The following is a 25,118-nucleotide window of genomic DNA, read 5'->3' as shown; positions in this document are numbered from 1 at the left end:
CATTGACGGCGTCGTACGTACGTCGAAAGCGGAAGTGGCAGGAGTGAAGGCGGAAGTCGTGAGGGTAAACAAACACACGGAACCATGGCGGCTCGTTGTTTGTTGAACAGAACCGCTGCGGTGTTTCAGCTCAGCTTCAGAACCACGACGCTCAGAACCGGGACCCGTTCTTACTCCGACACCGAACCCGAGCCGCTGACGCTGAAACACCAGAGCGACGGAATCAGGTGCTGCAACCAAATGCGTCCGACTTGTTTTCCCTTACTGACAGTTACTCATTAGGGAAAACAGCGATTTAAGGAAAGAACGTAGATTAAAACGACAACGGCGTCTTAAAGTTGTATAAACTGTACTCCGTTACTCATGTTTGAGTATTACGATTGATTCGGCTTCGATAATATTTAAATAAAAAACACACGTTTGCATTTTTTTCAATGTCAACACTCGGAGGTCACAGTTCATACGCAGATAAAGTTCATTTAGATTATTAAAACTGCTCAAATTTAATTTGAAATTGTCAATCATATGTTTTAAAATCTTCCATTAAAATATTCTAGCTGAAACTTTCACTTCAAAGACTGAATTCAATCACAAAAGTCAGTTTGTGTGAAGAACTTCACTCAACTACTAATGTGAGACCTGTGATATTTTTACTCAACACATTTTAGGCAACAACATATTCTACAGTCTTGTAATAATAGATTTTTAGAAAATAAGAGCAAAGTTTAGAAAAAGAGTAAAGTAAACGGTAGCAAGTGAAATGTGACGCAACAACAAACAGGTTGAACGAGATAATAAATGTTTTGACTTAAACAAACTCACATGATTCTAAATGAAGGTTTGTGAGTGTTAATATTCCTCTGTATGACACCGATGCTGTCTGACATGTCAACTTTCTGTCCCACACTTTATTCTTCGAGTGTCCTGTCACTAAAGTTACAACAGAAAGTCTTTCAAATGGTCCCGTGTGACTGAGAACAGGAAACTGTGACGCGCATGTGTTTTCAGGAGGATAATCCTGAATAATCCAAAGAAGAGGAACGCTCTGTCTCTGTCGATGCTGGAGTCTCTGAGAGAAAACATCGAGACTGACGTCGACAGCGACGACCTCAGGGTTATCATCATCTCAGGTTTGTGTGTTTCATCTGTGTGTGTGTGAGAGAGAGAGACATCAGTCTAAATGTGTGTGTGTGTGTGTGTGTGTGTGTGTGAGAGAGAGAGACACATCAGTCTAAATGTGTGTGTGTGTGTGTGTCTGTCTCAGCCAAAGGTCCAGTGTTTTCCTCTGGACACGACCTGAAGGAGTTGACGTGGACTCAGGGACGAGGACATCACACCAAAGTGTTTGACACGTGTTCACAGGTGAAACTACGTCTGCTTCATTTATTTCTCGTTGTTAATCCACTTTAATCCTGGAACTAACCAGACTACATGTGAACAGGTAAAGAACTGAGTTACTGAGTTCATTTAACTGACTCAAAGCAACTCTGTGAGAAACGATCCCAGTAACTCAGAGTCAAAGTATCGCAGTGACTCAACTTGGGGCCTTGGTAACTCAATCATTTAATCATTCAATAACTCAATAATTCAGTGACAACGTGATTTAGCAACTCAGTAACTCAATAATTCAATAATTCAATAATTCAATAACTCAGTAACTCAATAATTCAATAATTTACTAACTCAGTAACTCAATAATTCAGTAACTCAATAATTCAGTAACTCAATAACTCAATAATTCAATAACGCAGTAACTCAATAACTCAATAATTCAATAACGCAGTAACTCAATAACTCAGTAACTCAGTAACTCAATAATTCAATAATTCAGTAATTCAGTAACTCAATAATTCAGTAACTCAATAATTTAGTAACTCGGTGACTCAATAATTCAATAACGCAGTGACTCAGTAACTCAGTAACTCAGTGACTCAGTGACTCAGTGACTCAGTTGCTCAGTGACTCAGTTGCTCAGTGACTCAGTTGCTCTTGTGCCTCAGGTCATGACCCTGATCCAGGACATCCCTGTCCCGGTGGTTGCCATGGTGAACGGTGTTGCCACAGCGGCTGGTTGTCAGCTTGTCGCCAGCTGTGACATCGCCGTGGCGACAGAGAACTCCACCTTTGCCACGCCGGGGGTCAACGTGGGCCTGTTCTGCTCGACGCCGGCGGTCGCCATCGGCAGAGCCGTGCCGAGGAAGGTCAGAGCTGACGAGCGTCAGAACTGTGACTGAGTCAAGGCTTTTGTTTGTTTGTGATGGTCCTGTTTTCACCAGGTTGCCATGGAGATGCTGTTCACCGGAACACCCATCTCGGCCCATGATGCTTTGCTGCACGGTCTGGTGAGTAAGGTGGTGCCAGAGGAGCGGCTGGAGGCGGAGACGTTAGCCATCGCGCGGCGTGTGTGCGCGGCGAGTCGACCCGTCGTCGCTCTGGGCAAAGCCACTTTCCAAAGGTCAGAGGTTAAAAAAACAACAACGTTTTCATGTCAAAATGTATCAGTTTAGCGTAAACGTGTTTGTTTCTTTGTTTACGTTGTTTCAAAAAAGACAAATGGCTCAAGGTCGGGACGCGGCGTACGCCACGGCCTCCGCAGTCATGGTGGACAACCTGAGCCTGAGAGACGGACAGGAGGGAATCAGAGCCTTCATCGAGAAACGCAAACCTGTTTGGAGCCACAGCAGTGAGAGAGCCCACGACTGATGGCCACACGGGGGCGCTGCAGTCATTCACACTCACAACACATGAGGGTTTCAGTGAGGATGAGGATGATTGAAGACAGTAACAGTGTTAATGACGTAACAGAATGGTATTAATGAGAAAACGCTGCTTTACCTGGTGTTTGGACGTGTATTATATAATGGTTTAAATGGGTAACTTTGACTTTTATCATCAGTGTTCGTTGTGTCACTTTAACGTCTGGGTGAAAAATACATTTTCTGTTCAATCATCAGCACAAAATATCTTGTATGTGAGTATTAAAGGTATTGGCCTTTTATTTTTGAAATGTTCATGCAGTGAACGTATATAATAAAAATTATTATTATACAATTAATATATTTATCAAACTTTCAAAGAGTAATAAAATAAACAACTCTATTTTAAAATGATAAATATTATATTAATTTGCACAAAGATTGACCTTAAATTAAACTGGTTTCGGTGTTTGTCGATTGTGGGATGTTTTCTTTTCACATTTGTATTAATTATGTATTTTCAGAAGAGAAACAAAACAATATTTCAGAAGCAGAACTGAAATAATTAATAACGTAAAGCTTGAAATGATTGTAATAGGTGTTTTTTTTTTAAGCTAAGCTAACAGGCTAACAGTCCTACATAGTATTACTCATGTATGTGCGTTTCACGTACAGTTATATGGAATGTTTGGGTTAAATAAGCTGATTAAAAAGTATTTTAATTAAAGACGAATGTGTCCACCGTCATTTTCTCTGTTATTTAAGATTTATTCATTAATTTAAACGTTTAATTTTAATGGCAGAAAAAAAACATAAAAGAGCGATGTCACTTCCGGTCGCCATCTTAATTTTCAACGGGCGCAAGGAGCAGTAGCATCGTAGCTAAAGAAGCTACAAACATTTCGTGATTTTTTAGTGAAATTAACGAATTGCGATGGAGAAAATCAGAGAAACATCTGGAATTAAGGTGAGTTTTGTTCCGCGACCGTTTTATGTTTGTCGTTATTTATTCATAGTTTATTAAGAGTTGATTAATATGTGGAGAAGTTGGTGGACGCGCTCGGCCGCCAGGTGTCAGTGTTAACACAAACACACATTTGCTGCGTGTATTTATTTATTTATTTATTTCTACTTCACTCTTCTTTGACTTCGCTGTGTTGATGTTTTTATAAAACAAACAAAAAAAATCCTCTGTGGTTTGATTCACCTGCAGTGTGAAGTTAGTTTGGTGTTGATGATCATTTAGGGACTGTCAACAAATTACAGTTTCCCATGTCCATGTGTACATCAGCAAAAAAAATGTAGCCCAATATTAACAGTAAACAATCATTTTTAGTCCTAATAACAAATCACTCATCTCAATATTAACAAAAAGAAGTGTGCAGTTACGATTTTGTGTATAGAAATAATTCAAATAATAAAAAAACAACTTTATTTCTTCCCCAGTTATGAATAAGTCAAAATAAGAATTAAAATAAAGAATAAACACAACATATACATACTGTTTTAACTACTTTCAGTTTGGTGTTTTTTTAATTTCATAATTCAATCCAGTTTCTGTGATTTTTCAGCTTCTTTCATAAAGTTTCTGAGTTTCCCCAAATTACCTTACGTACTAAAACGTTAATCATTTGATTACTTTTGTTTTTAATGCACTGTGAGTGTGCAGACTGTGTAAAGGCTGAATATTTTTACAGGAATATAATATTCTTTTGCCTGTTTCATGTGAAGGACACAAGAGGGCGATCTACACCAGTAGTTTATGACATGGAATCTGAACACAGATATACTGTTCCCATGATATAAAGATTATAATAACTGGAATGACAATAATGACCACTTTATTAGGTACACAGCTGCTGTGTAGAAACTGCTGCTCACTGGATTTATTTTATCGTAAACATTAGAGAACAAACATTTAAAAAAGTGTTAAAATGTACTTTCAACATGTTTTAATTAATCAGATGAGAATTATATAAACGTATATATTTTTTAAACTCTTTTAAACAAAGATTTCTGTCGTGTTTTGGGACAATAAATCATATTTATCTCTTACATAATTTTTAACGACAAACAGGTGTACCTTACAATGTGGCCAGATAAGTTTTCTCTGAGCTGTCGTTTTTACCTGACAGGTTTTTAAACCTAGTTAGTTAGATGTAAGCAGCAAGCTAGCTAACGGAGATAAAAAAAACATCAATTCTGGAAACAATTTACAGATTTTTTAACCTGGTTACTTCGAGGTTAGTCAAGCTAGCTAGCATGTTTCAAATCTAAAGATGCTATGTCATGTTCTGGCTAAGTGTATTTCTAAGAAATTGTAAATGACAGCGTTGATTCTGGACATTAATGAAGACCAAAAAGATTAAATATAGTTTCCCAGGCTAGATTTTGGGGAGTTTACGTTCGTTAAATAGACATTAGCGGCAAGCTAGCTAGCAAGTTGACATCTTAAGATGTTCTGACGGAGGTTCTGAAAGTAAAAACGTTACTGTAGGTTTAATGACATACATTAAGATTTAAGAAGATAAAGTCTGTGTCTTGCGACACAGTTTGACGTGATTTATTTCCAGCTGCACGTTCATAAATCACCATTTTTACATTTCATTAACATTTTTTGGGTTGTTTTGTTCATGTTCAAGTTTAATAAAAATGCTTCAGTATTTATGATAAATGAGAAATGTCCGTTTTAAACAAACCAACTCTGTCATGCCTTAAGAGTGTCCGTTAAAAACAAACACTTGGCTTTTGATTAATGGCCTCGGCTGTTTTTATCCTCCACACTTTAAAGGACGGGTCACAGATAAAGGCAGCGCGCACACACACACACAGTGTAATAAAATAGTCAAAGTTATTGGTTTCTGTGGGAAACATTTGCTGAGCGAGAGCTTCTCATCTTTCAGCAGTGAACAAAAAAAGAGGAAAGAAAACAGGACGTTGTGTTTAGTTCAGGTCGATCTTCATCAAGGACGAAGGAAACTCATGGTTTCACTTTTATACAAAATGAATTAAACCTCAGTGTTACAGTCACAAAGCTGTTTATACTGTCCATAAATATATTTATATACAGAGTGTGTATATATATGAATATATATTGGTATCTTTCCAAGTTCAAATGTCATGGCCTTGTGTGAATAGTGAGAGTTACTCTTTATTTAATTATATACGTGTGAAAAAAATGCTTTTATTCTCTGTGACAGAATAAATCAATTAAAAAACATAAAACTGCAGTTTCTTGGCTTCCGGTTTGACGCATGGAGTAGTCGGACGCACGTGAGATCGCTCTCCCAGACAAATCGCAATTTAACCCCAAGTTTACATTTAATTCAGTTTTGGCTGAAAATAAAGATAGATGGATTGGGGAAGATCACTTAGAAGCCAAAAAGTCGACGATAAGGAGCCCGCAAAGCAGAAAAACACGACGACTGCCAGAGACAGCAGCGGTAAAGTCGATCCGACCGTCATGGCGCCAGCAGACATAATTCAGGCGATTAACGACCTCAAAACTGACCTACGAGGCGATAACAACACTTTGCGACAAGAATTCAGTCATCTCGGACAAGAAATAAATGATAAACTGGACACACTCGGAGCAGAAGTTCACGGCTTAGCGGACCGGGTGGACGAGGCGGAGACCAGGGTGGAGACGGTTGAGAGATGGGCTGCTGAAGCGACCGAGGCTCTGAGCTCTTGCCTGAAACAGCAAAAAGCGCTGCGACTTAAATTAAACGATCTAGAGTCACGCTCCAGACGCAATAACATCCGCATCTTCGGAGTGGCAGAAGGAGAAGAGGGAGAAGACTCGGTGCCGGAGTTTGTCGAAGCGCTCCTCCGAAGCAAGTTGCCGATCCCGGCTGACATGGAGTTAAATATTCAGCGCGCACACAGATCTGGACCTCGGAGGTCCGCTCCCGACAAACCCCCGAGAGCATTCATATTACATTTCCAGGAATTCGCAACCAAAGAATTGGTTTTGAAGGAGGCATGGAATAAAACAAAGAAGGAAAAGATCCAGCTGAATAATAAGACCATTTATTTCGATCACGATTACACTGCTGAGGTGGTCAAGAAACGTAAAGAGTATAACGGGATCAAAAAGGCTCTGAAAGTGAAAGGAGTTCGCTTCCAAACACCAAATGTGAACATGCGCATCCACTGGGAGACAGGAGCCCGATTTTATAACAGCGCAGAAGAGGCGAGAGTGGAGCTGAGGAGACGAGGAATCACAGTGGAGGAGGCGACGTCGACCGAAGGTGAGACTGACTGGGGAACGCACCTGGGAAAGCTGCTGGGATCATGGCAGAAGGTACCGGGTCGTTATGAGGCTGAGGACGACGTTGCCCAGAGAGCACGATCTAAGCTTCAGGGTTTCCAGAGTGATCACACCGATGCTCAGAGAGATGATCTCCAGCGCAAGGGAGGTAAAATGAAGAAATAGAATTCATCACTGTCACTACGAGTCTGGAACACAAGATTTGAATTGGACTCATTTCTGGCTTCATTTAGGGTATAATGACAATAACTGTCTGGGAGTGTCGAAATAGTTTACGTTGGACTTTAGGATGGAAAGGTTTGGCCTAGCCACCCTACACTTAGGGCCCTGTCTTAGTGATAGGATCTACCCTCGACCCACCAACGGGGTCTTGGTGAGGAGTTTTCTCCTCCTAGTTTGGAGGTCTGTTTTTCACTGTGTTCAGTTGACATTGTTCTGTCTTTGTTATTGTTTGTGTTATCAGGGGTTTACACTGCTACAAAGTAATTCACATTTTTCTATGTTTAAGTGATGTCACAGAATTTGAAAATTGCTTCTCTGAATGTTAATGGCTTGAGTAACCCGGTCAAGAGGAGTAGGGTCCTAGCAAAAATTAGGAAAGATAAGTCCCAAGTGGTATTTTTACAAGAGACACACATGTCAAAACCGGAACATGAGAAGCTAAGAAAGTTCGGGTACACCAACACATATTATAGTTCATGTAAAAATAGTAGGAGGAGAGGGGTTGTAATAATGATATCTAATTCTTTAAACTTTGAGCTGCTTGGAGAAAAAAGAGATGATGAAGGTAGATATATAATAATCAAGGGCAGGATTGACAGTGTTTTGGTCACATTTGTGAACGTTTATGCTCCTCCAGAGAGGGACAGATCCTTTTTTAGGAAACTATTTGATTTAATTATTTCTGAGAGTGAGGGAATCCTGGTCTGTTCGGGAGATTGGAATACAATTTTGAACCATCGACTAGACACGACAAGCACAAGCAGACTTGGATCCTCAAAATCAAAAGACCTAAAAATCCTGATAAGAGAGGTAGGCTTGTTTGATGTCTGGAGAAGTATTCATACAAGTGATAGGGAATTTACCCACTATTCAGCCACACATAAAGTACACTCTAGGCTAGACTTTTTCCTGATGAATAGCATTGATAGACACAGGGTACAAGAGTGCACAATTGGAACGGCAGATATATCAGATCACAGCATGGTTTACCTTAGTTTACATTTAAACAGCAGGCCAAGGAATACACTATGGAGGCTGAATATAGGAATTTTGAATAATAAATCCACAGTGGAAGAAATTACAAAAGAAATTGATGAATGTATAAATGATAATAAGGACGACCAGGTCGACCCAACTATTCTTTGGGACACAATCAAAGCAGTTATGAGAGGGAAGCTAATATCACGGACAGCTCACCTAAGGAAAATCTGGAGATCAAAATATGATCAATTAGAGGAGGAATTGGAAAACCTAGAGAAACAACAACCCAAAAATGTCAATAAAGATATAATAGGTAACCAGATTAAAGAAAAGAGGAAACAAATTGAGAACTTAATTAACAATGAAATAGAAAATAAACTGAGATCCGTGAAGCAAACTTTCTATGAATCAGGCCCAAGGGCCGCTCGAATATTGGCGAGGCGCCTTAGGACGCAACAAATAACAAATTCAATTAATAAGATTAGGGACCCCTCAACAAATACATTGAAATATGACCCAGAAGAAATCCATACAATCTTTAAAAACTACTATGAGACCTTGTATTCACAGCCTGAGAAAGTTGACGATGAGAAAATCAAGCAATTCCTCATCTCATTGGACCTCCCCTCAATAGGCTTAGAGCAAAATGGATATTTGACTGCCCCTATTACAAAAGATGAATTGGATAAAGCCATAGGTAGACTGGCGACTAATAAGAGCCCTGGAAGTGACGGCTATCCAAATGAATGGTACAAAAAATTCAAAGAAGCCCTTGCCCCGGTACTATTAGAATCATTTAATTGGACGCTTGAGAAGGCGATAGCCCCTCCTTCCTGGAGAGATGCTGTGATATCTGTCATTCCGAAAGAGGGGAAAAATAAAGAATACTGCGAGTCATACCGCCCAATATCTATTCTAAACGTAGATTATAAACTGTTTACATCCATTATCACTAAAAGACTGGAACGTTTTTTGCCTGACCTGATACACGAGGACCAGACAGGTTTTGTAAAGGGACGGCAAACACAGGACAACATCAGGCGCACACTTCATATTATAGAACATGTTAATAAACACCATACAAGCGCTGCACTGATCAGCTTAGATGCTGAAAAAGCGTTTGATAGGGTCAGCTGGGCTTTTTTGTATAAAGTACTGGAAAGGATGGGATTCAATAATAAATTCATAAATTGCATAAAGGCATTGTATACTGACCCATTAGCCAGAGTTAAAATTAACGGGCATCTGACGGGCACTTTTAAACTCTACAGAGGGACACGACAAGGTTGTTGTGCTAGTCCTGCCCTCTTCGCAATTTTCATAGAGCCACTTGCTCAACTAATCAGACAAGAAGATAAGTTGACAGGAATCACGATGGCAGGAGATGAACACAAAATAGGACTATTTGCTGACGATATAATTACCTTTCTTCAAGATCCAAACACAACGTTTATCATATTATTAAAGATAATGGAAGAATATGGATTGATGTCGGGTTACAAATTGAATATGTCAAAAACTCAGGTTTTATCCTTTAATTTCAAGCCAAAAGAAGAAATCAGGAAGAGATATAATTTAAATTGGAATTCTAAGTCAATAAAATACTTAGGAGTGATAATAACTCAGGAATATAGCACAATTTATGAGACGAATTACAGGCTAATTAACGATAAAATTCAAAAAGATGTAGCAAAGTGGTCATTGTTAGTGATGGATTTCAGCTCAAGAATTGAGGTGATCAAGATGAATCTTTTACCCAGGTTGTTGTACCTTTTTTTATCTCTCCCAGTTAAAGTACCAGATTCTCAATTCTCAGCATGGGACAAGCTAATTTCCAGGTTCATCTGGGCAGGTGCCAGACCGAGGATACGATTCAAGACCCTTCAACTAGACAAAGAAAATGGAGGATTGGCATTGCCAAGTCTCAGAGATTATTACTATGCTGCACAGTTAAGATATGTTGTCTATTGGTGCTCTTCGTGTTATCAAGCCAGATGGAAGGACATTGAGATGAACCTGGGTCAGGCCCCCCCACAGTCAATGTTAGGTGGAAAAGATCATATGGATCTTAAGGTTGAAAACTCAATTTTGAGAGGATCGTTCGAAATATGGTATGACGTCGTTAAAAAATTCAAGTTAACAGGTGACTGTAAGCTGTTGATCTGGCCTTCTCACACCAGGTTCAGACCAGGTGTAATAGACAAAACCTTTAAAAAGTGGAGAGACAAAGGAATAACAGCTATATGTACACTCATAGATAAGCAACATTTTAAATCATTTGGTCAACTTAAGGTTGAGTTCGGATTGGACAACAGAGATTTTTACAGATTTCTTCAATTAAGACACTTATATGAGACAGAAATCAAGAAAGACCTCTCATTGGAAGGGAATGATGTGATTGAGGTGTTGACAGGTGCATATAAACAAACTCCTTCAAAAATAGTCTCTAAACTGTATAGAGGATTAATGAAACAACAAGGAAGGAATACATTGTATATAAAAGAGAAATGGGAAAAAGAGTTTAACATTGAGTTGTCTGAGAGTGACTGGCATTCCATTTACAAGACCCAACACACATCCACAAGTTCAAAGAGATGGAGGGAGTTTGGTTGGAAGAACATAACACGTTTTTTTATTACACCGCAAATTAAACATAAACAATTGGGTCAACAACAATTCTGTTGGAGACAATGTGGGCAATTGAATGCCAGTCACTCTCATATATTCTGGTCCTGTATGAAAATACGATCATTTTGGGACGGGGTTCTGAGGATCGTGGGGGAAATTTTTGGTTATAATATCCCTGATGACATCAGGCATATGTACCTGGGACTGATACCAGATGGGGTAATAGCTAAAAATGATGTATATCTGTTCAAGATCCTATCCCTTGCGGCTAAGAAAGCCATTACAAGAAGTTGGCTGAAAACTGAACCACCTGGATTGAGCCACTGGCTAGATATTGTTGAAGAAATTCGATCAATGGAGCAAATGACCTATAGACTACGGATGAAATCAGAGTTATGTACTGCAAGATGGACAAAATGGCATCTCTATGCAAGATAGTAGTGTCTACCCCCTGTGTTTGTGTTTTGTTCTTGTTTTATTGAATGAAAAATAAAGTTTAAAAAAAAAAAAAAAAAAAAAACTGCAGTTTCTTTAATGTGAGATTATGAAGTATTAAATGTTTTTCAGTCAACGATATTACTGATGAACTGATTTCTGACAACCGTCGCTGATCACTTTGCTTTAGTTATTCTGAGATAAAAGCTGGGGACATTTCTAGTTCTGATGTCTATTTTTCATAAAATATTCAGTTTTATTATCTATGAAATGGAAAGATGAACACGTTCAGGGTCATTTATTTTCACATTTGTCACCATTGTACTGTAAGAAACTGTAAAATAAAGTTTGAGTGAATCTATAATGAACCGTAATTCACTCAAACAAAATAAAACACCCCGTCACTCCTCTAATAAACCACAAATATCACAGTTTTCATAACATTGTTAACAATTTCAATCATTGTTAGTTTATTCGAGTAACATACATACAATACTGACAACGGGGGAAGCTCCGACAGCTTTTAACTAAAATATAATCATGTTACTTTTAATATTTGATAGTTAAGGCAAACCTCAGGTCAACCTGATCACGATCGTAGGACGCCTTACGTGCGCCCTCTGCTGGACTCTAAGGGTACTGTAATTAATCACATAAAATACAATTCCAAAGTGACCTTTACGTTAGAATTTCAGTGACAGCCCTCAGGACCTAAGTAGAGACATGGATTCATTTGACACTTGCTAATGCTAATGCTAAAATCTGTTTAAAATTCTGTCACTTCCTAATCTGTACCAGAAATGTACGTAGCTACTTCCGGTCACAATCTTCACCTTAAGCCAAACTTTAGACGCACGTTAGCATATGTGTAGCTCAGGAAGCTACAATTTCTACAGATTTTTCCTTTGAATCAGAATAGTGTGGGTTTTTTTACCGATTAGCCCCCTCTGTTGGTGAAAACAAGCACAATGCTGATGTAATGCTAGCACTGCTGCTTGATCTTGGCCTTCATGTTCCATGATACTTTGCGCTGGAATGATTAGCGCTTTGCGTTTGAAAGCTTGTTTTTCAAAATGAAAATGTAAACACAAAAAAACGTCAGCATTCACTCCAGGGTCACATGACTCAGTAATATAATCTGATTAGCTTCAGGGGGGAGCGTAAACCGCGCTAATTCCTTCTCTAGTCTGCTTCCTTTCTGATTTATGCAAATTCCTGCGTCATTTTTAAGACATACATTCATATTTTGGGTGTTAGCATAGCCGTTAGCCATGAATGTCTTACTTTTCTCAAACTGGACTCGATATTTTCAATATTTCTTTTTCTATAGTGGGTTAAAATTAGCTTATTAGCTCATTTCATTGCGATAAAGGTTTTATACGTTTTATTTCTGGCGATGGTAGCCTTCAACCCGGCTACGCTAGTTTACATGCTAATGTGTCCATGGGCAACTGTGCCGGCAACACGTGAATGAGTGTGAAACAGTGAATGATAGAAAATTGAAAGTGAATGTCACGTCGTGTAAAGCAGCTTTGAGCTTTGTCGTCAAGACTCGATACAAACTATTTCCCTTTTATTTCATAAAACAAAGTGTTTTTCCTGTCAGAAACAATAATCAATAATCAGAGCAGCATCATTATTTACTCACAGAGATCAGGGAAGTCAACCTGTGACCCTGACTGTGTTAGTGCCTTGCTTGGACGTGGTGAGGTGTGTGTGTGTGTGTGTGTGTGTGACAGACAGAGAGCGAGCAGGTAGATTGATGATTGATTATCCGCTGCTCTCTCACTGACTCACACTCATTGGCAGCCGTCACTTTGATGAATTACAGTGCTGAGAAAAACACACTGCTCTCTGATTACTGCCACCAACACTGCTCTGTGTGCGTGTGTGTGTGTGTATACGCGCTGCTTTAATCGCTCGGTTTCTGCCAGCCTTGTTTCCGTGTTAATCCTCCACCTGAAACATCTCATTATACGACCACAGAAGAAGAAGAAGAAGAAGAAGATGAAGAAGAAGAAGAAGAAGAAGAAGAAGAAGAAGAGAAACGTCCTCAGAGTCAGAGTCAAGGTCCTCGCCCGGCTCCTCCTGAACAAAGGCCGATTTGTTCTGATTTAACAGGATGGATGACAGGCGCGCTGGTGTTTGTTGTCGTCCCTCAGCTCCTCCTGTCACAGGAACAGCAGAATATTTTAAAGCCGATAAAGGCCACGCCGCGTGTTTCCACGTCAAAAAAAAAACATCAACACGCAGAACAGGACAGAGACTCGACTCGAGCGACGAAATAATTGGCGACTTGTTTAATGAGCGAGCGGGAGGGTTTGGACCGACATCAGCCATCAGACGCTGGAGCTGATGTTTGAAGCTGCTGGTGCTTTAGTGTTTTTAAATGTGCACATATTTAATATGAATATGTGACTTTTACTGTGAGAGGCAACAAACTTTCACCCTGAGCTGAGGCCACCTGTAAGATACTCTACGTACATTTTATTCAGGGAAATCTCGTTGTTGTTGAACGTATGTCGAATCAAAACTCAAAACATGTTTAGTTTTGTCGTTGACGTTCATAGTTTTAATCATCAAAATTAACAGTAAACATTTAAATCTAGAAACTGAAGCTTTTCCTGCCAACATGGCGGAGTCAACAAACGGAGTCATGTGACCACTGTAGAAAATAACCTATGTTTTGCTGTTGATTTACTACTATCGTTTTAAAGTGGGTGGAGCTTACTGAGTGAGTGAGGACTGTCAAACTCACCGTAGCCACGCCCCCAAACTATCCCATTTTCCAGTCTAATTGACTCTCAATGGGACACGATCGTATGAAAAAAATTAAAGACTTAAAATCTAAAAAAAATCAAGTATAAATTCGCCCCCTGGTGGACATTTAAGAGAATACAGGCTTAGGCACTTTCTACATGTTCTTATATTTTGATTTTCGCTGCACAGAACTGTTTTTGTCATGGAGCGCCATCATGAGGTCGTCCACGTCTTTGCCTTTTGACCAATTTTAATATGATGAAGGCCTCTTCATCTTCCTCTCTGTCAGATCACATGATGTCAGCGTCTTTATCGATGAGCGCGTCATGTTAACAAGTCTGCCATCGACGTACGTGAAGGTTTTTCTATTTGTTCCTTAATAGACGTGGAGAACCACTTCATTTGTTCCTGCTATAATTGCACTGAAGATGAACCACAGTGTGTGTGTGTGTGTGTGTGTTTATGATTCTCTGCGATCAATACTCACTCTGGAGTGAAGTGGAAAAATGGAACGTCAGCAAAATCGACTCTGTTTAATATCGACTTTGTTTGTAACTATAAATATGGGAAGAAATGTGACACCTTTTTATCCATTCGCGCTGAAAATAAGATTATTTCTTCACCTCTTTTCACCGTCTATGAGACGTTAAAGCAGCGTTTTGTGATGTTTGCAGTTTTAACACACAGAAGTGAAGTGTGAGGAGGTTTCATTTACATCAGGACACGCTGAAAGTCAGATTATGAAACGCCGTGTGTCTGACGTTTTTCTTCTTCTTTTCCATTTCAGTCCGTGAGTGAGATCGATGGACTGTAAACTGGTCCGATGATGTATGAGCTCAATATCTAACCTTAAATATGAGCCGGGCAGCGTCGCAGTGGAGGTTCAGTGAAGTGCAAACGTTCCCCCGGGGATGTTTTTATTACACAGCAACACAGAGAAATTCACTCTCACCACGTTCCACGTTAACGCAGGTCGACGTAAAAACGTCTCCATTTGTTCTTCGCTCGCGTGAAAAAAGCTGAACGTCAGGATGTGGCGCGTCTCATTTTCCTGCTTCATCTGCAGGAAACCGAGCTTCTAGTTCAACAGACGTGTCTGAGACCTGTGCTGTCTTAAATGCCCACCAGGGGTCGACTCCAGTGTTTTTGTATTTACATTTGTAAGAAAAAGAAATTTACTTTTAACGTCAGTAAACATTTTCCTGACAAGTTAATCACTAGTTTCAGCTCTTGTTCCTCTACAGTCGTCACATGACTGTGTTGACTCCGCCAGTGTCTGAAACCTGTGCTCTCATAAGTGTCCACCAGGGGGCGACTCCAGTGTTTTCTGTAAGAAAACAGTCGACTTCTCACTTGATTTTTAACGTCAGTAAACATTTTCCTGACAAGTTAATCACTAGTTTCAGCTCTCGTTGTTGTTGTTGTTCTTCTTCCACAGTCGTCACATGACTCAGTTTGTTTACGCCGCCATGTTGGCAGGAAAAGCTTCAGTTTCAAAATTTACCGACTTTTTCGTCAATGAATAAAAACTTGACAAAAAAGGGGCGTGATCCACCACCAACGCTGCTAATTTTGACTGAATATACCTGATCCTTATACTGCCCCCTGGTGGTAATCATGAGTATGGACACCAACACGTGCATTCTGTAACATTTGGCAGCGTTTGTTGTCAGAGTGAAAACACGTTTTCGTCTATTTCATCACAGGGTCTTGCTGTACGGAGGCGGCCATCTTGTCCCGCCATGATTCTACGGCAGCCTGAGTGGACAAACGAGCCAGAGTGAGTTTGACAGTTTTAAAGGAATACACTGTATATACATTTATATATAAGAGTGTATGTAGGACCCTGATCAGATGGTTGATCTGGTCAGTGAAGGCCACCGTAGTTTACTAACATCGTACCGACTAGAGTTGTTCCGATTCCGATACCGGTATCGGAAATGCCTCCGATACTGCCGAAAATGTGGGTATCGGTATCGGCGAGTACTGGAGTCCATGCACCGATCCGATACCACGTTATTTAATAGAGCTCCGTTAGCGCTGACGCGGTTCTTCTTCGCCGCTCTTGAAACAGTTGCGCTGTGCTGTTTTAGAGGCGTGAAGAAGAACTGATCGCCCGACACCTGTAGACAAGGAGCTAACGTTAGCTCATCATGTCGGCAGTTTGGCAGTATTTACCAGTTAGCTCCTTTAGCGTTGTTAGCTGCGCTAGCTCCGTTAGCGCGTCTACAGTCAAACTGGAGCGGCCCGTTTATTAAACGAAAAGAGCAGCGCTACAACTAACCAGCGTACCTGTGTCCTGCGTATGTATGCCTCTGTTTTTAAAGTTTAGCGTTACTTCAGAGACTCATTTTAACAATCTGGAGTCGAGTAAAAATGATGTCACGCACGTCCTTTCCCGGTCAGTCGTCATGGAAACATGAAGCTCTGCCAGTGCCGCGGTGTTTGGACCAGAGTGAAAACAAACGTACAAGCTGAAAAACGAAATAACATATCACTGGTAAAAATAAATGATGTCCATTTGCTGTATTCGTTCATGTTTTACAGAGGGTTTAACCTGAGCCAAACCTTACCACCAATGATTTATTTATTTATTTATATATATATATATATATGTATATGTATGTATGTTTATTTCGGTCATGTCAGTTAGATCACTCATCATCACACATCATCTTAGTGTAGTTTACACAATACACATAACCAAAAGGGAAAGCCGGAGAAGCAAAAGTTTATCTAGTCCCGTCCCCATTACCCACAGAATACATATTTTCATCATACAATACATCATTTTTCTTTTTCTTATGACATTTTGACAAAAACATGTTTCAGCATCAGGTAGCACTCAGAGATGCAGTCTAGCTCTAGACAGTCAATCAGACTCCATGTATGTCAGCTGTTGTTTGGTTACATTTGCTTCCACTGCCGTATCCACATGGTGTCTACAGATTTCTGTCTCTGACCTTTGTCATACTTTCCTCCTGGGTCATTCTGTATCGATTAATGGTCATCTCTACATACTTCTTTTTAAATACACTCCGTTTTGCTGATTTTTTCATCTCCTCATCCAGATTATTCCACTGTCTGACACCCGTGACTGATACGGTAAAGGATTTGGTGATGATAATCATATCACAGTCATGCAGGCGTAGTATGATATATATTTTTTTATAACACACTGGTATCGGTATCGGTACTCGGTATCGGCCGATACCCACAGCACAAGTATCGGAATCGGTATCGGGAGAGAAAAAATTGTATCGGAACATCTCTAGTACCGACATCGTATTTGTGTGTGTGTGTGTGTGTGTGTGTTCCTCCATCTTTGCTGTCCTTCAACAGTTTAACAACCTCATTTACATTCTCATAAATCATTCACATGTGACATCTCCATCACACACACACACACACAGTCACAGCTGTCAATCTAAAGGTGGGTTCTGTTCCATTTCCATCACTCTCTGTGTTTTTGAGCCAATAAAAATTCTCATCATTATAAAAACCAAACTGTTTACATTAGAGACTGAAGCTGCATTTAAATTGAATCATTTCCAGGAAACAATAAAGGCCGATTCCGTGCTGTGACAGTCGGAATGTGCCAAAGACACATTTAAAAAAAAGAATTGTGTGTGTGTGTGTGTGTGTGTGTGTGTCCACATCCATGAATATAAATGTGAAATATTCAACAGTTCATATGTGACTCAGCACAGAGAGATAATGTCCCGTCTTTAAAGTACAAACATATTCAACAGTGATCCTGATACTCACTCTCACTTGGTCTCGTCTGCTTCTGTTCTGTCATGTTTAAGTCACTGTTTGATGCTAAGTCTTCATTAGCATGTGAAAACTCTACTTTCATTACATGTAAGGAGAAAAAAGGACTTTTAGCTTAGAACAAGTTTAGAAATAAGTTTAATTTAATTCCATCTCACACTGTGTTCATGTTTTAGCTTTGATAACTTACACAGTTACTTCATTTAGCAGTACCAACAGCTAACAGCAGTGGCTAATTCAAACTAGCTAACAGCAGTGGCTAATTCAAACTAGCTAACAGCAGTGGCTAATTCAAACTAGCTAACAACAGTGGCTAATTTAAACTAGCTAACAACAGTGGCTAATTTAAACTAACTAACAACAGTGGTTAATTCAAACTAGCTAACAACAGTGGCTAATTCAAACTAGCTAACAACAGTGGCTAATTCAAACTAGCTCACAACAGTGGCTAATTTAAACTAGCTCACAACAGTGGCTAATTCAAACTCATTGTTTTCTCCTCTTAAAGTGACAGTTAAAGCTAAAAATATCCTTTTAACGCAACGTCTGTGCTTACGTCACGTCAACATTATTCTGTGCATCATTTTTATTTTAACAAAAAAATCTTTGACATTCAGAGAAGGAGAAACCTGGAGAATTTAAATAAAGCCGTGTGTGTGAATAATGACCTGCTGCATGAAATTCATATGCATGTATATTATATACGTAGACGCGGACTCTGTGTTTGTTATTTTGTTGACATTTAACTGATGTTAATTAATGATATTTATCCGACATAGGAGTCTAAGATTTATACTGTTACTTGCTCGTGTGTCGTCAGTCGTAAACAAATGGACAGTTTTTATTTGTCAACATGTTGTTTTGCTGTTTTTGTGAGTAAAAACAGCAACTTTTCGTAGTTTGTAGCTGTTGTTGTTGTTAGCTTTTGTTAGCCAGAACGTTTGATCCGTGGACGAGTCACATGTGGAGAGGTGACCAGACACAGGCAGTTAAAGGTCAGAGGTCAACGTCAGGCTTTGATTCAAGGAGAGAGACAGACAGACAGACAGACAGACACACACACACACACACATACACGCACACACAAACTGGACATTCCAGTGGTCACTTAGTGAAGCAGTCAACCCTGAAGACACCAGAACACTGTTTGATCAGCAGGACAGATACATGAACCACACACACACACACACACACACTTTAACTCCTCGCAGTATGTCTGAGCAGAACTGCTGACTATGAGTGTGTGTCCTCTGGGACGTCCATTTTTATCCCCACTGAGACAAGAGTCCCCACACACACGCACACTCTGAGACAAGAGTCCCCACACACACGCACACTCTGAGACAAGAGTCCCCACACACACGCACACTCTGAGACAAGAGTCCCCACACACGCACACACACAGATTTTATTGAAAGTTAAAGTTAAGTTTTAATCATCAGCGAGCTCAGGATTCACCCGCAGCCTGTATTTAACTACATCTCCCATGATTCTTAGGGTCCAGAACATAACGTAAACTCTCTCGTACGAAGTCTGAGGTTTTCTGTCGAGGAAAGACAGAACGTGAAACAATAAAGTTGACATTATTTCTCGTTTAACCTTTAACCTCTGTCCTTATGTAGTCAAATTATACATAAGAGTCAAATTACACAGGTTTTAGTGAAGAGATGCCTAGGCAACTCTAGTTTGGCACTGTCTATGAAAATATATATATAAAAAAATCATTAAACCCATTTAATTATATTTACATGTCACTATTGGTCTAATAAAAACTTGTTTTGAATAAAAAATAAATCAATATATTTGGGGCATTTTTCTCTGGAGCGTCAGAAACAACTCTGATTGCCTCAGCCTGTTCAGGGCCAGAGCTCCGCCTAGCATTGGCCAATCTGGGTGATTGACAGCTCGTTTTAATCCTCTAAACCAATAGAATCAGGCTGCGTTGTCCGAATGCACGTAGCTCCTTCCGTTCGGACGTCACAAGGACGTAGTTTGACGGTCATTTTTCAACATGACGGCACTTATACTGCGGTGCCGCTTTTAAATGTTTACACTGTTGTGGTGTTTTCGGCTCGTGTTGGTTCCATTACTTGGCGTTTAGTGTGTGTTTGGTGAACATAAGAATGTTCTTTATGTTCTTTATAAGTGTAACTGTTCATATACATTATATTTGCCATGGTGTCATATCTCATTGTTACCTTGTCTATTTTCAGTTTTCTTTGCTTTTTAAATCCCTGACTCTCACATAAACGCATCGAAACTATAAAAAAACAAACAAATAACAGCTGCGGAGTAGACAAACTACTTCCTGTTTACCAGAATAAAAGTCGTGAAAAGGTCACGACTCTGAATATTTGCTCTTTTTTTTTGTTTCTGTTTGTTGACAGAAACAAAACAAATAAAGTTTCTCTGTGTTTCTATCAAAGCTTCCTACTCCATTCCCTGCTGCTGACCTTTGACCTCTCTCTACACACCCACCTCCTCAGAACACACACACACACACACACACAGTTGCAGCTGCAGCATCGCTGTAACATTGAACAGAATTATGAAACAAAAGCTTCAGCTCAGAGTCTGGGATTATTTCTCAGACTAAAAATTCTCCACAAACAAAGTGTCCATTGTTCGGCGCCGAGCGCTTGAATTAACGTCGGAGGCCAGTTCCACTTTCACTTAACTGAGTGTGACAGCGTGAAAAATCACCTCAAACATCTGCAACAAGAAAAAAACAGGAATCTAATCCCAGTCTGCAGGGAGTATAAATGGATTATTTTCTGTTTAAATTAATCCTTTTTAATAAAGTCTGGATTAGGGCAGAGGCATCAGCATTTCAAGGAACATTTTTGTGGGAAAAAAACCACTCAGTCGTTAAATGTGTTATTTTCTCATTTCTTTAAAGACCTACTGGCTTTTTCTTTAATAGCCTTTAATGTAATCCTTTGAGACTGAGTTTCAGCTTTCAGCGTCAAACACAAACAAGGAAGCAGACGCTTCCTCTCACACGCTTTTCAAAATAAAAGTACCTTTCACATTTGTGTTCATGGTCCTCAAAGTTCATTCAAACATTTCAAAACAAATTCAAGATCAGAAACTGTTCAAAATAGAAGAAAATCAACAGAAGTGAGCAACGAGAATAAAATCTGTTTTATTTACATTTTAGCTTTGAATGGAATTGAAACAGCTAAATTTAATGTTCAACATAACGGTGCAAAAACAACGTATAATGTAAAATAAACACATATAATTTAACGTAACATAGCGTGTTTAAGTAAAGTAAGATTATGTCACTTAAGTATTATTTTTATTGTGATAATTATATATTAATCTATTGTGACATTATCTAACAAAAGTCAGTACATGTAGCACAGAATAATGTAAATATTGCAACTTAAACTTTACGTTAAGTTACATTTTATGACGTTATACTTTGTATGTGACATACATTAAGATAAGTTTACGTTGTAAATATGAAGCTATATCCTGTAAATGACATTCTGTTCTATTTTGTCTAAAGTTAATAGTCGTTAATCATATTGTATTGTACATTCAAAGACGAGAAAAAGCATTTTTATTATTGATTACCTTGTCTTCATATTATCTTAAATGATCTTAGCATTAGAGCATTAGAGAGCAGAAGAAAAATCACAGATTTGAAATGTGAATTTACTGAAATAACGATAGAATCTCATAATATGACTTTTTTCCTCATAATATTGTGACTTTTTTAATCACACAATCTTAATATTGAAAGATATTAAGATATTTTATTACTTTTTTAAACGTTCGCTTGTCCTTTTCCTGCTTTTATTGTGAAACAAAGTGTGAGCTACATCCGGTGTTAGTGTGGTAAACTTGGGTGAGGAGGAGGAGGAGGAGGAAAAACGCACCTCCTCACTCTCTCACTTCTGTCGCGATCACAGCGCAGATCATTCACTCACTCACACTCACACACACACGCTGCTGCTGCTGCAGCATACAATCCGTGTGAGAGTGTGTGCGCGTGTTAATGTGAGAGTGTGAGTGTGTGTGTGTGTGTTCCACCTGAGCCTGTTTCCTGGGCGTGGAGAGGAAAAGAACACGCAGAAAAGCCGCTTGTCGACTTTTGTGATTCGTGGGAATTTTGAGTTTGCGGTGAAAAGTTCCAGCTGAGCAGCTTCTCCTGCTTCTTATTCTGCTGCTCCTGCTTCTTATTCTTCTTCTTCGCACCAGGATGTAACTGTGGGAACTTTTCTTCTTCTTCTTTTCCCAAAGTGGACGAGTTTTACTTGGAATAATCACAGGGAAACAAACGCTGCATCCACAGGGAAACATTCAGAGGTAAGAGGCGACAATGTCGCTACTTTTTTTTTTTCCTTCTTCCACCGCTGGCAGGAATGTTTGGCTGTTTATGCTGCTATGTTTTTGTTATGTGTTTTACCCACAATGCTTCACTCCTTCTCCTAAAGTTCCCCACAACAACAACAACAAATGATTGCTGATTAAAAAGATTCACGAAGGCCACACGTGATTTCTTATCAAACGAAGAAAGTTTGTCCTCTCTCGTTGAACGTCACACCAAACTCCACTCGCAAAACGTCGAATTCAAGAATAGATCGACTACTGCGCAAACGTACACGCACCCTATGACATAATTCGTGATGTTTCATACATAATGTGTGCTTATTTAATATTCGGCATGTACATTAGCATCATAAGTAGAGCGTAATTTGGAGAACAGCGAGTCCAATGGCAGATTTCTGGAATGCCACGCCAAAGTCCGTGTATGAAACCGCGAATTTAAGGATTTATTCACCACTGTTAGAATGCACACGCGCCATTTAACTAAATATGTGTTGATTTGTAAAGGAGATGTTGCCCAGTGATAATCGGCGCATAAAGTATCACCTTAAGTGGGGCGTAATTAACAGAACGACTTTAAACACTGATTTAAGCTAAATTGCTGGCTGCCGTGTGATGTAAACCAAAATGAGCCATTCCCTCTCCCAAGATTATAGAACGTCACACTGAACTCCGCGGACAAAACCTCCAAGTTTGGGATAGATTGATCGTTGTGAGAAGGCGCGTGCCCCGTGTTACACCGTTTTTCATGGCTCACACAGGGCATGTTAGTATTTATATTCGGCATGAAAATCAACCCCCAACCATAGCGTTATTTGGATAACGAGTTTAATCATTAAGTAAACAAACGACCGCTCCTGTGTTTTTAGGAACGTCACGCCAAACTCCACTCACTATACACGCGAATTTAACAATGTATCGATCACTGTTTAAAGGCAAACGCACAGTGTCACCGAGTGAGTGATGTTTTACATAAACCATGTAGTTGTCTGGTATTCGGCATGTGAGCTGCTCCATAAATGGCACGTTTTTGGCAACAACTTAAGAAAATGATGCCGAATGACCGGCCGTCGCCTAAAGAAGTTCCCTCCTGTGTTTGGAGAACGTTGCGCTTAAATCCCTCCATAAAACTGCGAATTTAAGCAGAGAAAAGCATCGTGTAACATAACCGCTGATGTTGTACACGGAGGACATTCGACTCCTAAAGTAGAGCTGTTTGGAGAAATGAACCGTGCCCTCTCCAATGTTGTATTATAGAGAACCTCCGACAAACTCCGCTGCTCAAGTCGCGAATTTAAGGATTTATTGTCCGTTGTTAAACGGCGCGTGCACGGTGAAACATAATGTGTTGGTGTGTGATATTCGTGGAAGTGAAACAACAAGCTGCTGTGTGTGTGTGTGTGTGTGTGTTTAAAGCCGAACTGAAGGCTGGACTGTGTTGATCTGTTACACGGGTTTAAATCTGTGCTCGTGGACGAAGGTGAAATGTAAATTCCAGGGTTTTCCAAGGCGAGTTCGGGGCGGTGGTTTGTGACAGGGGAGGGGAATGTGTTGAGACTAATCAATAGTGTGTGGAACATCTGGAGTGTCAGTGAGTGGGCTGATCCCGTTGAGTGACTGACACTGGCTTCATTAATGTATTCCAGACCAGACTTGAGTGTTAACTTCTCACACTCCCATTTTCAACAGCTGTTCAAAATCCATTATCTTTTTATTGATTCTCCTCATTAGGCAGCGACCGGTTCCCACTGAAGATAATGGGATGTAGTAGAAGAATTCCAAAGCCCTGAGCTCTGAGAGAATGTAACTCCACATCAGTTAAATATGTCGTGTGTTTGTTTGGTGTCGTGCGGTTGGAGCAGATGTTTTTTGCCCCTCATATTGATCAGAAGAGATTAAACTGTTACAACATACAGTCTCTGTACGACTGACTCGTAGATTTGGCTCCAAAGGTCTTTGACGTCTCACGTGTGCAGCGATGAATCTCTGCAAACGCCGTTGTTGGCCATCTGCTTCCACGCATTGCTGTACACGATGGGGAGGTAATTGCCCATGTTGTCAGTTAATGGATTAGAATAGCCTCCACTCTGTGAAGCTGTAAAACTATTACAGCCACAGCCGCGCCGCTCTGTTTACACTCCGGTTGTCTGACGTTACGGCTAATAGAACTGGAGCCGCGCGTTTCCCAAGGCCGCCGCTCTTCATCCCGCCTTGTTTTATCACCGCTGTCACAGGTGGAAAGTTTGGACTTGTTTTTGCAGTAATTGCTGTCGACGTTTGCCGTTTTTTGTGTGTGTGTGTGTGTGTAAATAAAAAGAAAGGAAACGAAAGTACACATGCAGTGGGGTAGTAGCGTGTGTAGTTACAGTTTCAACTACTCCAGGTTCAAACTGTATACGTTTATTTTTTGACTTCTTGGACCAAGTTCTGTCCAGAACACAGAACTTGGTCCACTTTAAAAAACAATGATATTATATATGAAGATAAATATAAGAGCATGAATATCTCTGTCTTTGTTTGGAATTGCATCACAGTGGATGTTTTATTTGTACCCGTTTTGACTTAAAGTTAGTTCTTTTTAGTAATATATATAATAGATATATGTATACCGATAATAAGTCATAGACACAACACATACATCTGTAACACCATGTCATGTGTTTATCAAATGAAAAAGCTTGCTAGTTATCCAACTTAGCTCACTAGTGGGTGAACCTAGTTGGCTAGTTAAGGGGAACCTAGCTTGATAGCTATCAAACTTAGTGTGCTAGTTATGAAATTTAGCTTGCTACTTAGATAAAGCAGCTTAGGTAAAGTACCTAGCACTATCTGACTTGCGAAGTTATGTAGAAACGGGGAAAGCATTTCCAAACCTGCTAGTTAGGAACCTAGCTTGATAGTTAATGAACTTAGCTCTCTGACTTGTGAAGTTTTGCTGAAACTGGAAAGTGTTTCCAAACTTAGCTCGCTAGTGGGTGAACATGGCTGGCTAGTTGGTGAAACTAGCTTCC

The 25,118-nt window shown here is 39.8% G+C and overlaps 2 protein-coding genes across 2 annotated transcripts in view; both read left to right on the top strand.

Annotated features, from left to right (window-relative positions):
• Window positions 1-24: 24 nt before the first annotated feature.
• echdc3 (enoyl CoA hydratase domain containing 3) lies at window positions 25-2,958 on the top strand. Its single transcript, XM_058623521.1, has 6 exons — window positions 25-227; window positions 1,009-1,130; window positions 1,265-1,362; window positions 2,001-2,201; window positions 2,277-2,455; window positions 2,550-2,958. The coding sequence occupies exons 1-6, from the start codon at window positions 85-87 to the stop codon at window positions 2,701-2,703; spliced, it is 897 nt and encodes a 298-aa protein (XP_058479504.1). The 5' UTR covers window positions 25-84; the 3' UTR covers window positions 2,704-2,958.
• Window positions 2,959-21,692: 18,734 nt separating this feature from the next.
• Window positions 21,693-25,118, top strand: part of plxnb2a.1 (plexin b2a, tandem duplicate 1) — a 73,877-nt gene continuing 70,451 nt past the window's right edge. Inside the window, exon 1 of the mRNA XM_058624405.1 lies at window positions 21,693-22,086. The gene's annotated coding sequence lies outside the window, so the exon portion shown is untranslated. The remainder of the gene's footprint in view (window positions 22,087-25,118) is intronic.

Source organism: Solea solea, chromosome 3, assembly GCF_958295425.1.
Source record: "Solea solea chromosome 3, fSolSol10.1, whole genome shotgun sequence".
Classification (NCBI taxonomy): domain Eukaryota; kingdom Metazoa; phylum Chordata; class Actinopteri; order Pleuronectiformes; family Soleidae; genus Solea; species Solea solea.
This window is presented reverse-complemented; position numbering and strand designations above follow the sequence as displayed.

What these genes read in the sequence shown, in the direction of transcription:
- echdc3 (XM_058623521.1), top strand. Translation starts at nt 85, where the DNA reads ATGGCGGCTCGTTGTTTGTTGAACAGAACCGCTGCGGTGTTTCAGCTC. An exon ending in CACCAGAGCGACGGAATCAG is followed by an intron (nt 228 to 1,008) that starts GTGCTGCAACCA and finishes ATGTGTTTTCAG; the next exon opens with GAGGATAATCCTGAATAATC. An exon ending in TGTTTGACACGTGTTCACAG is followed by an intron (nt 1,363 to 2,000) that starts GTGAAACTACGT and finishes CTTGTGCCTCAG; the next exon opens with GTCATGACCCTGATCCAGGA.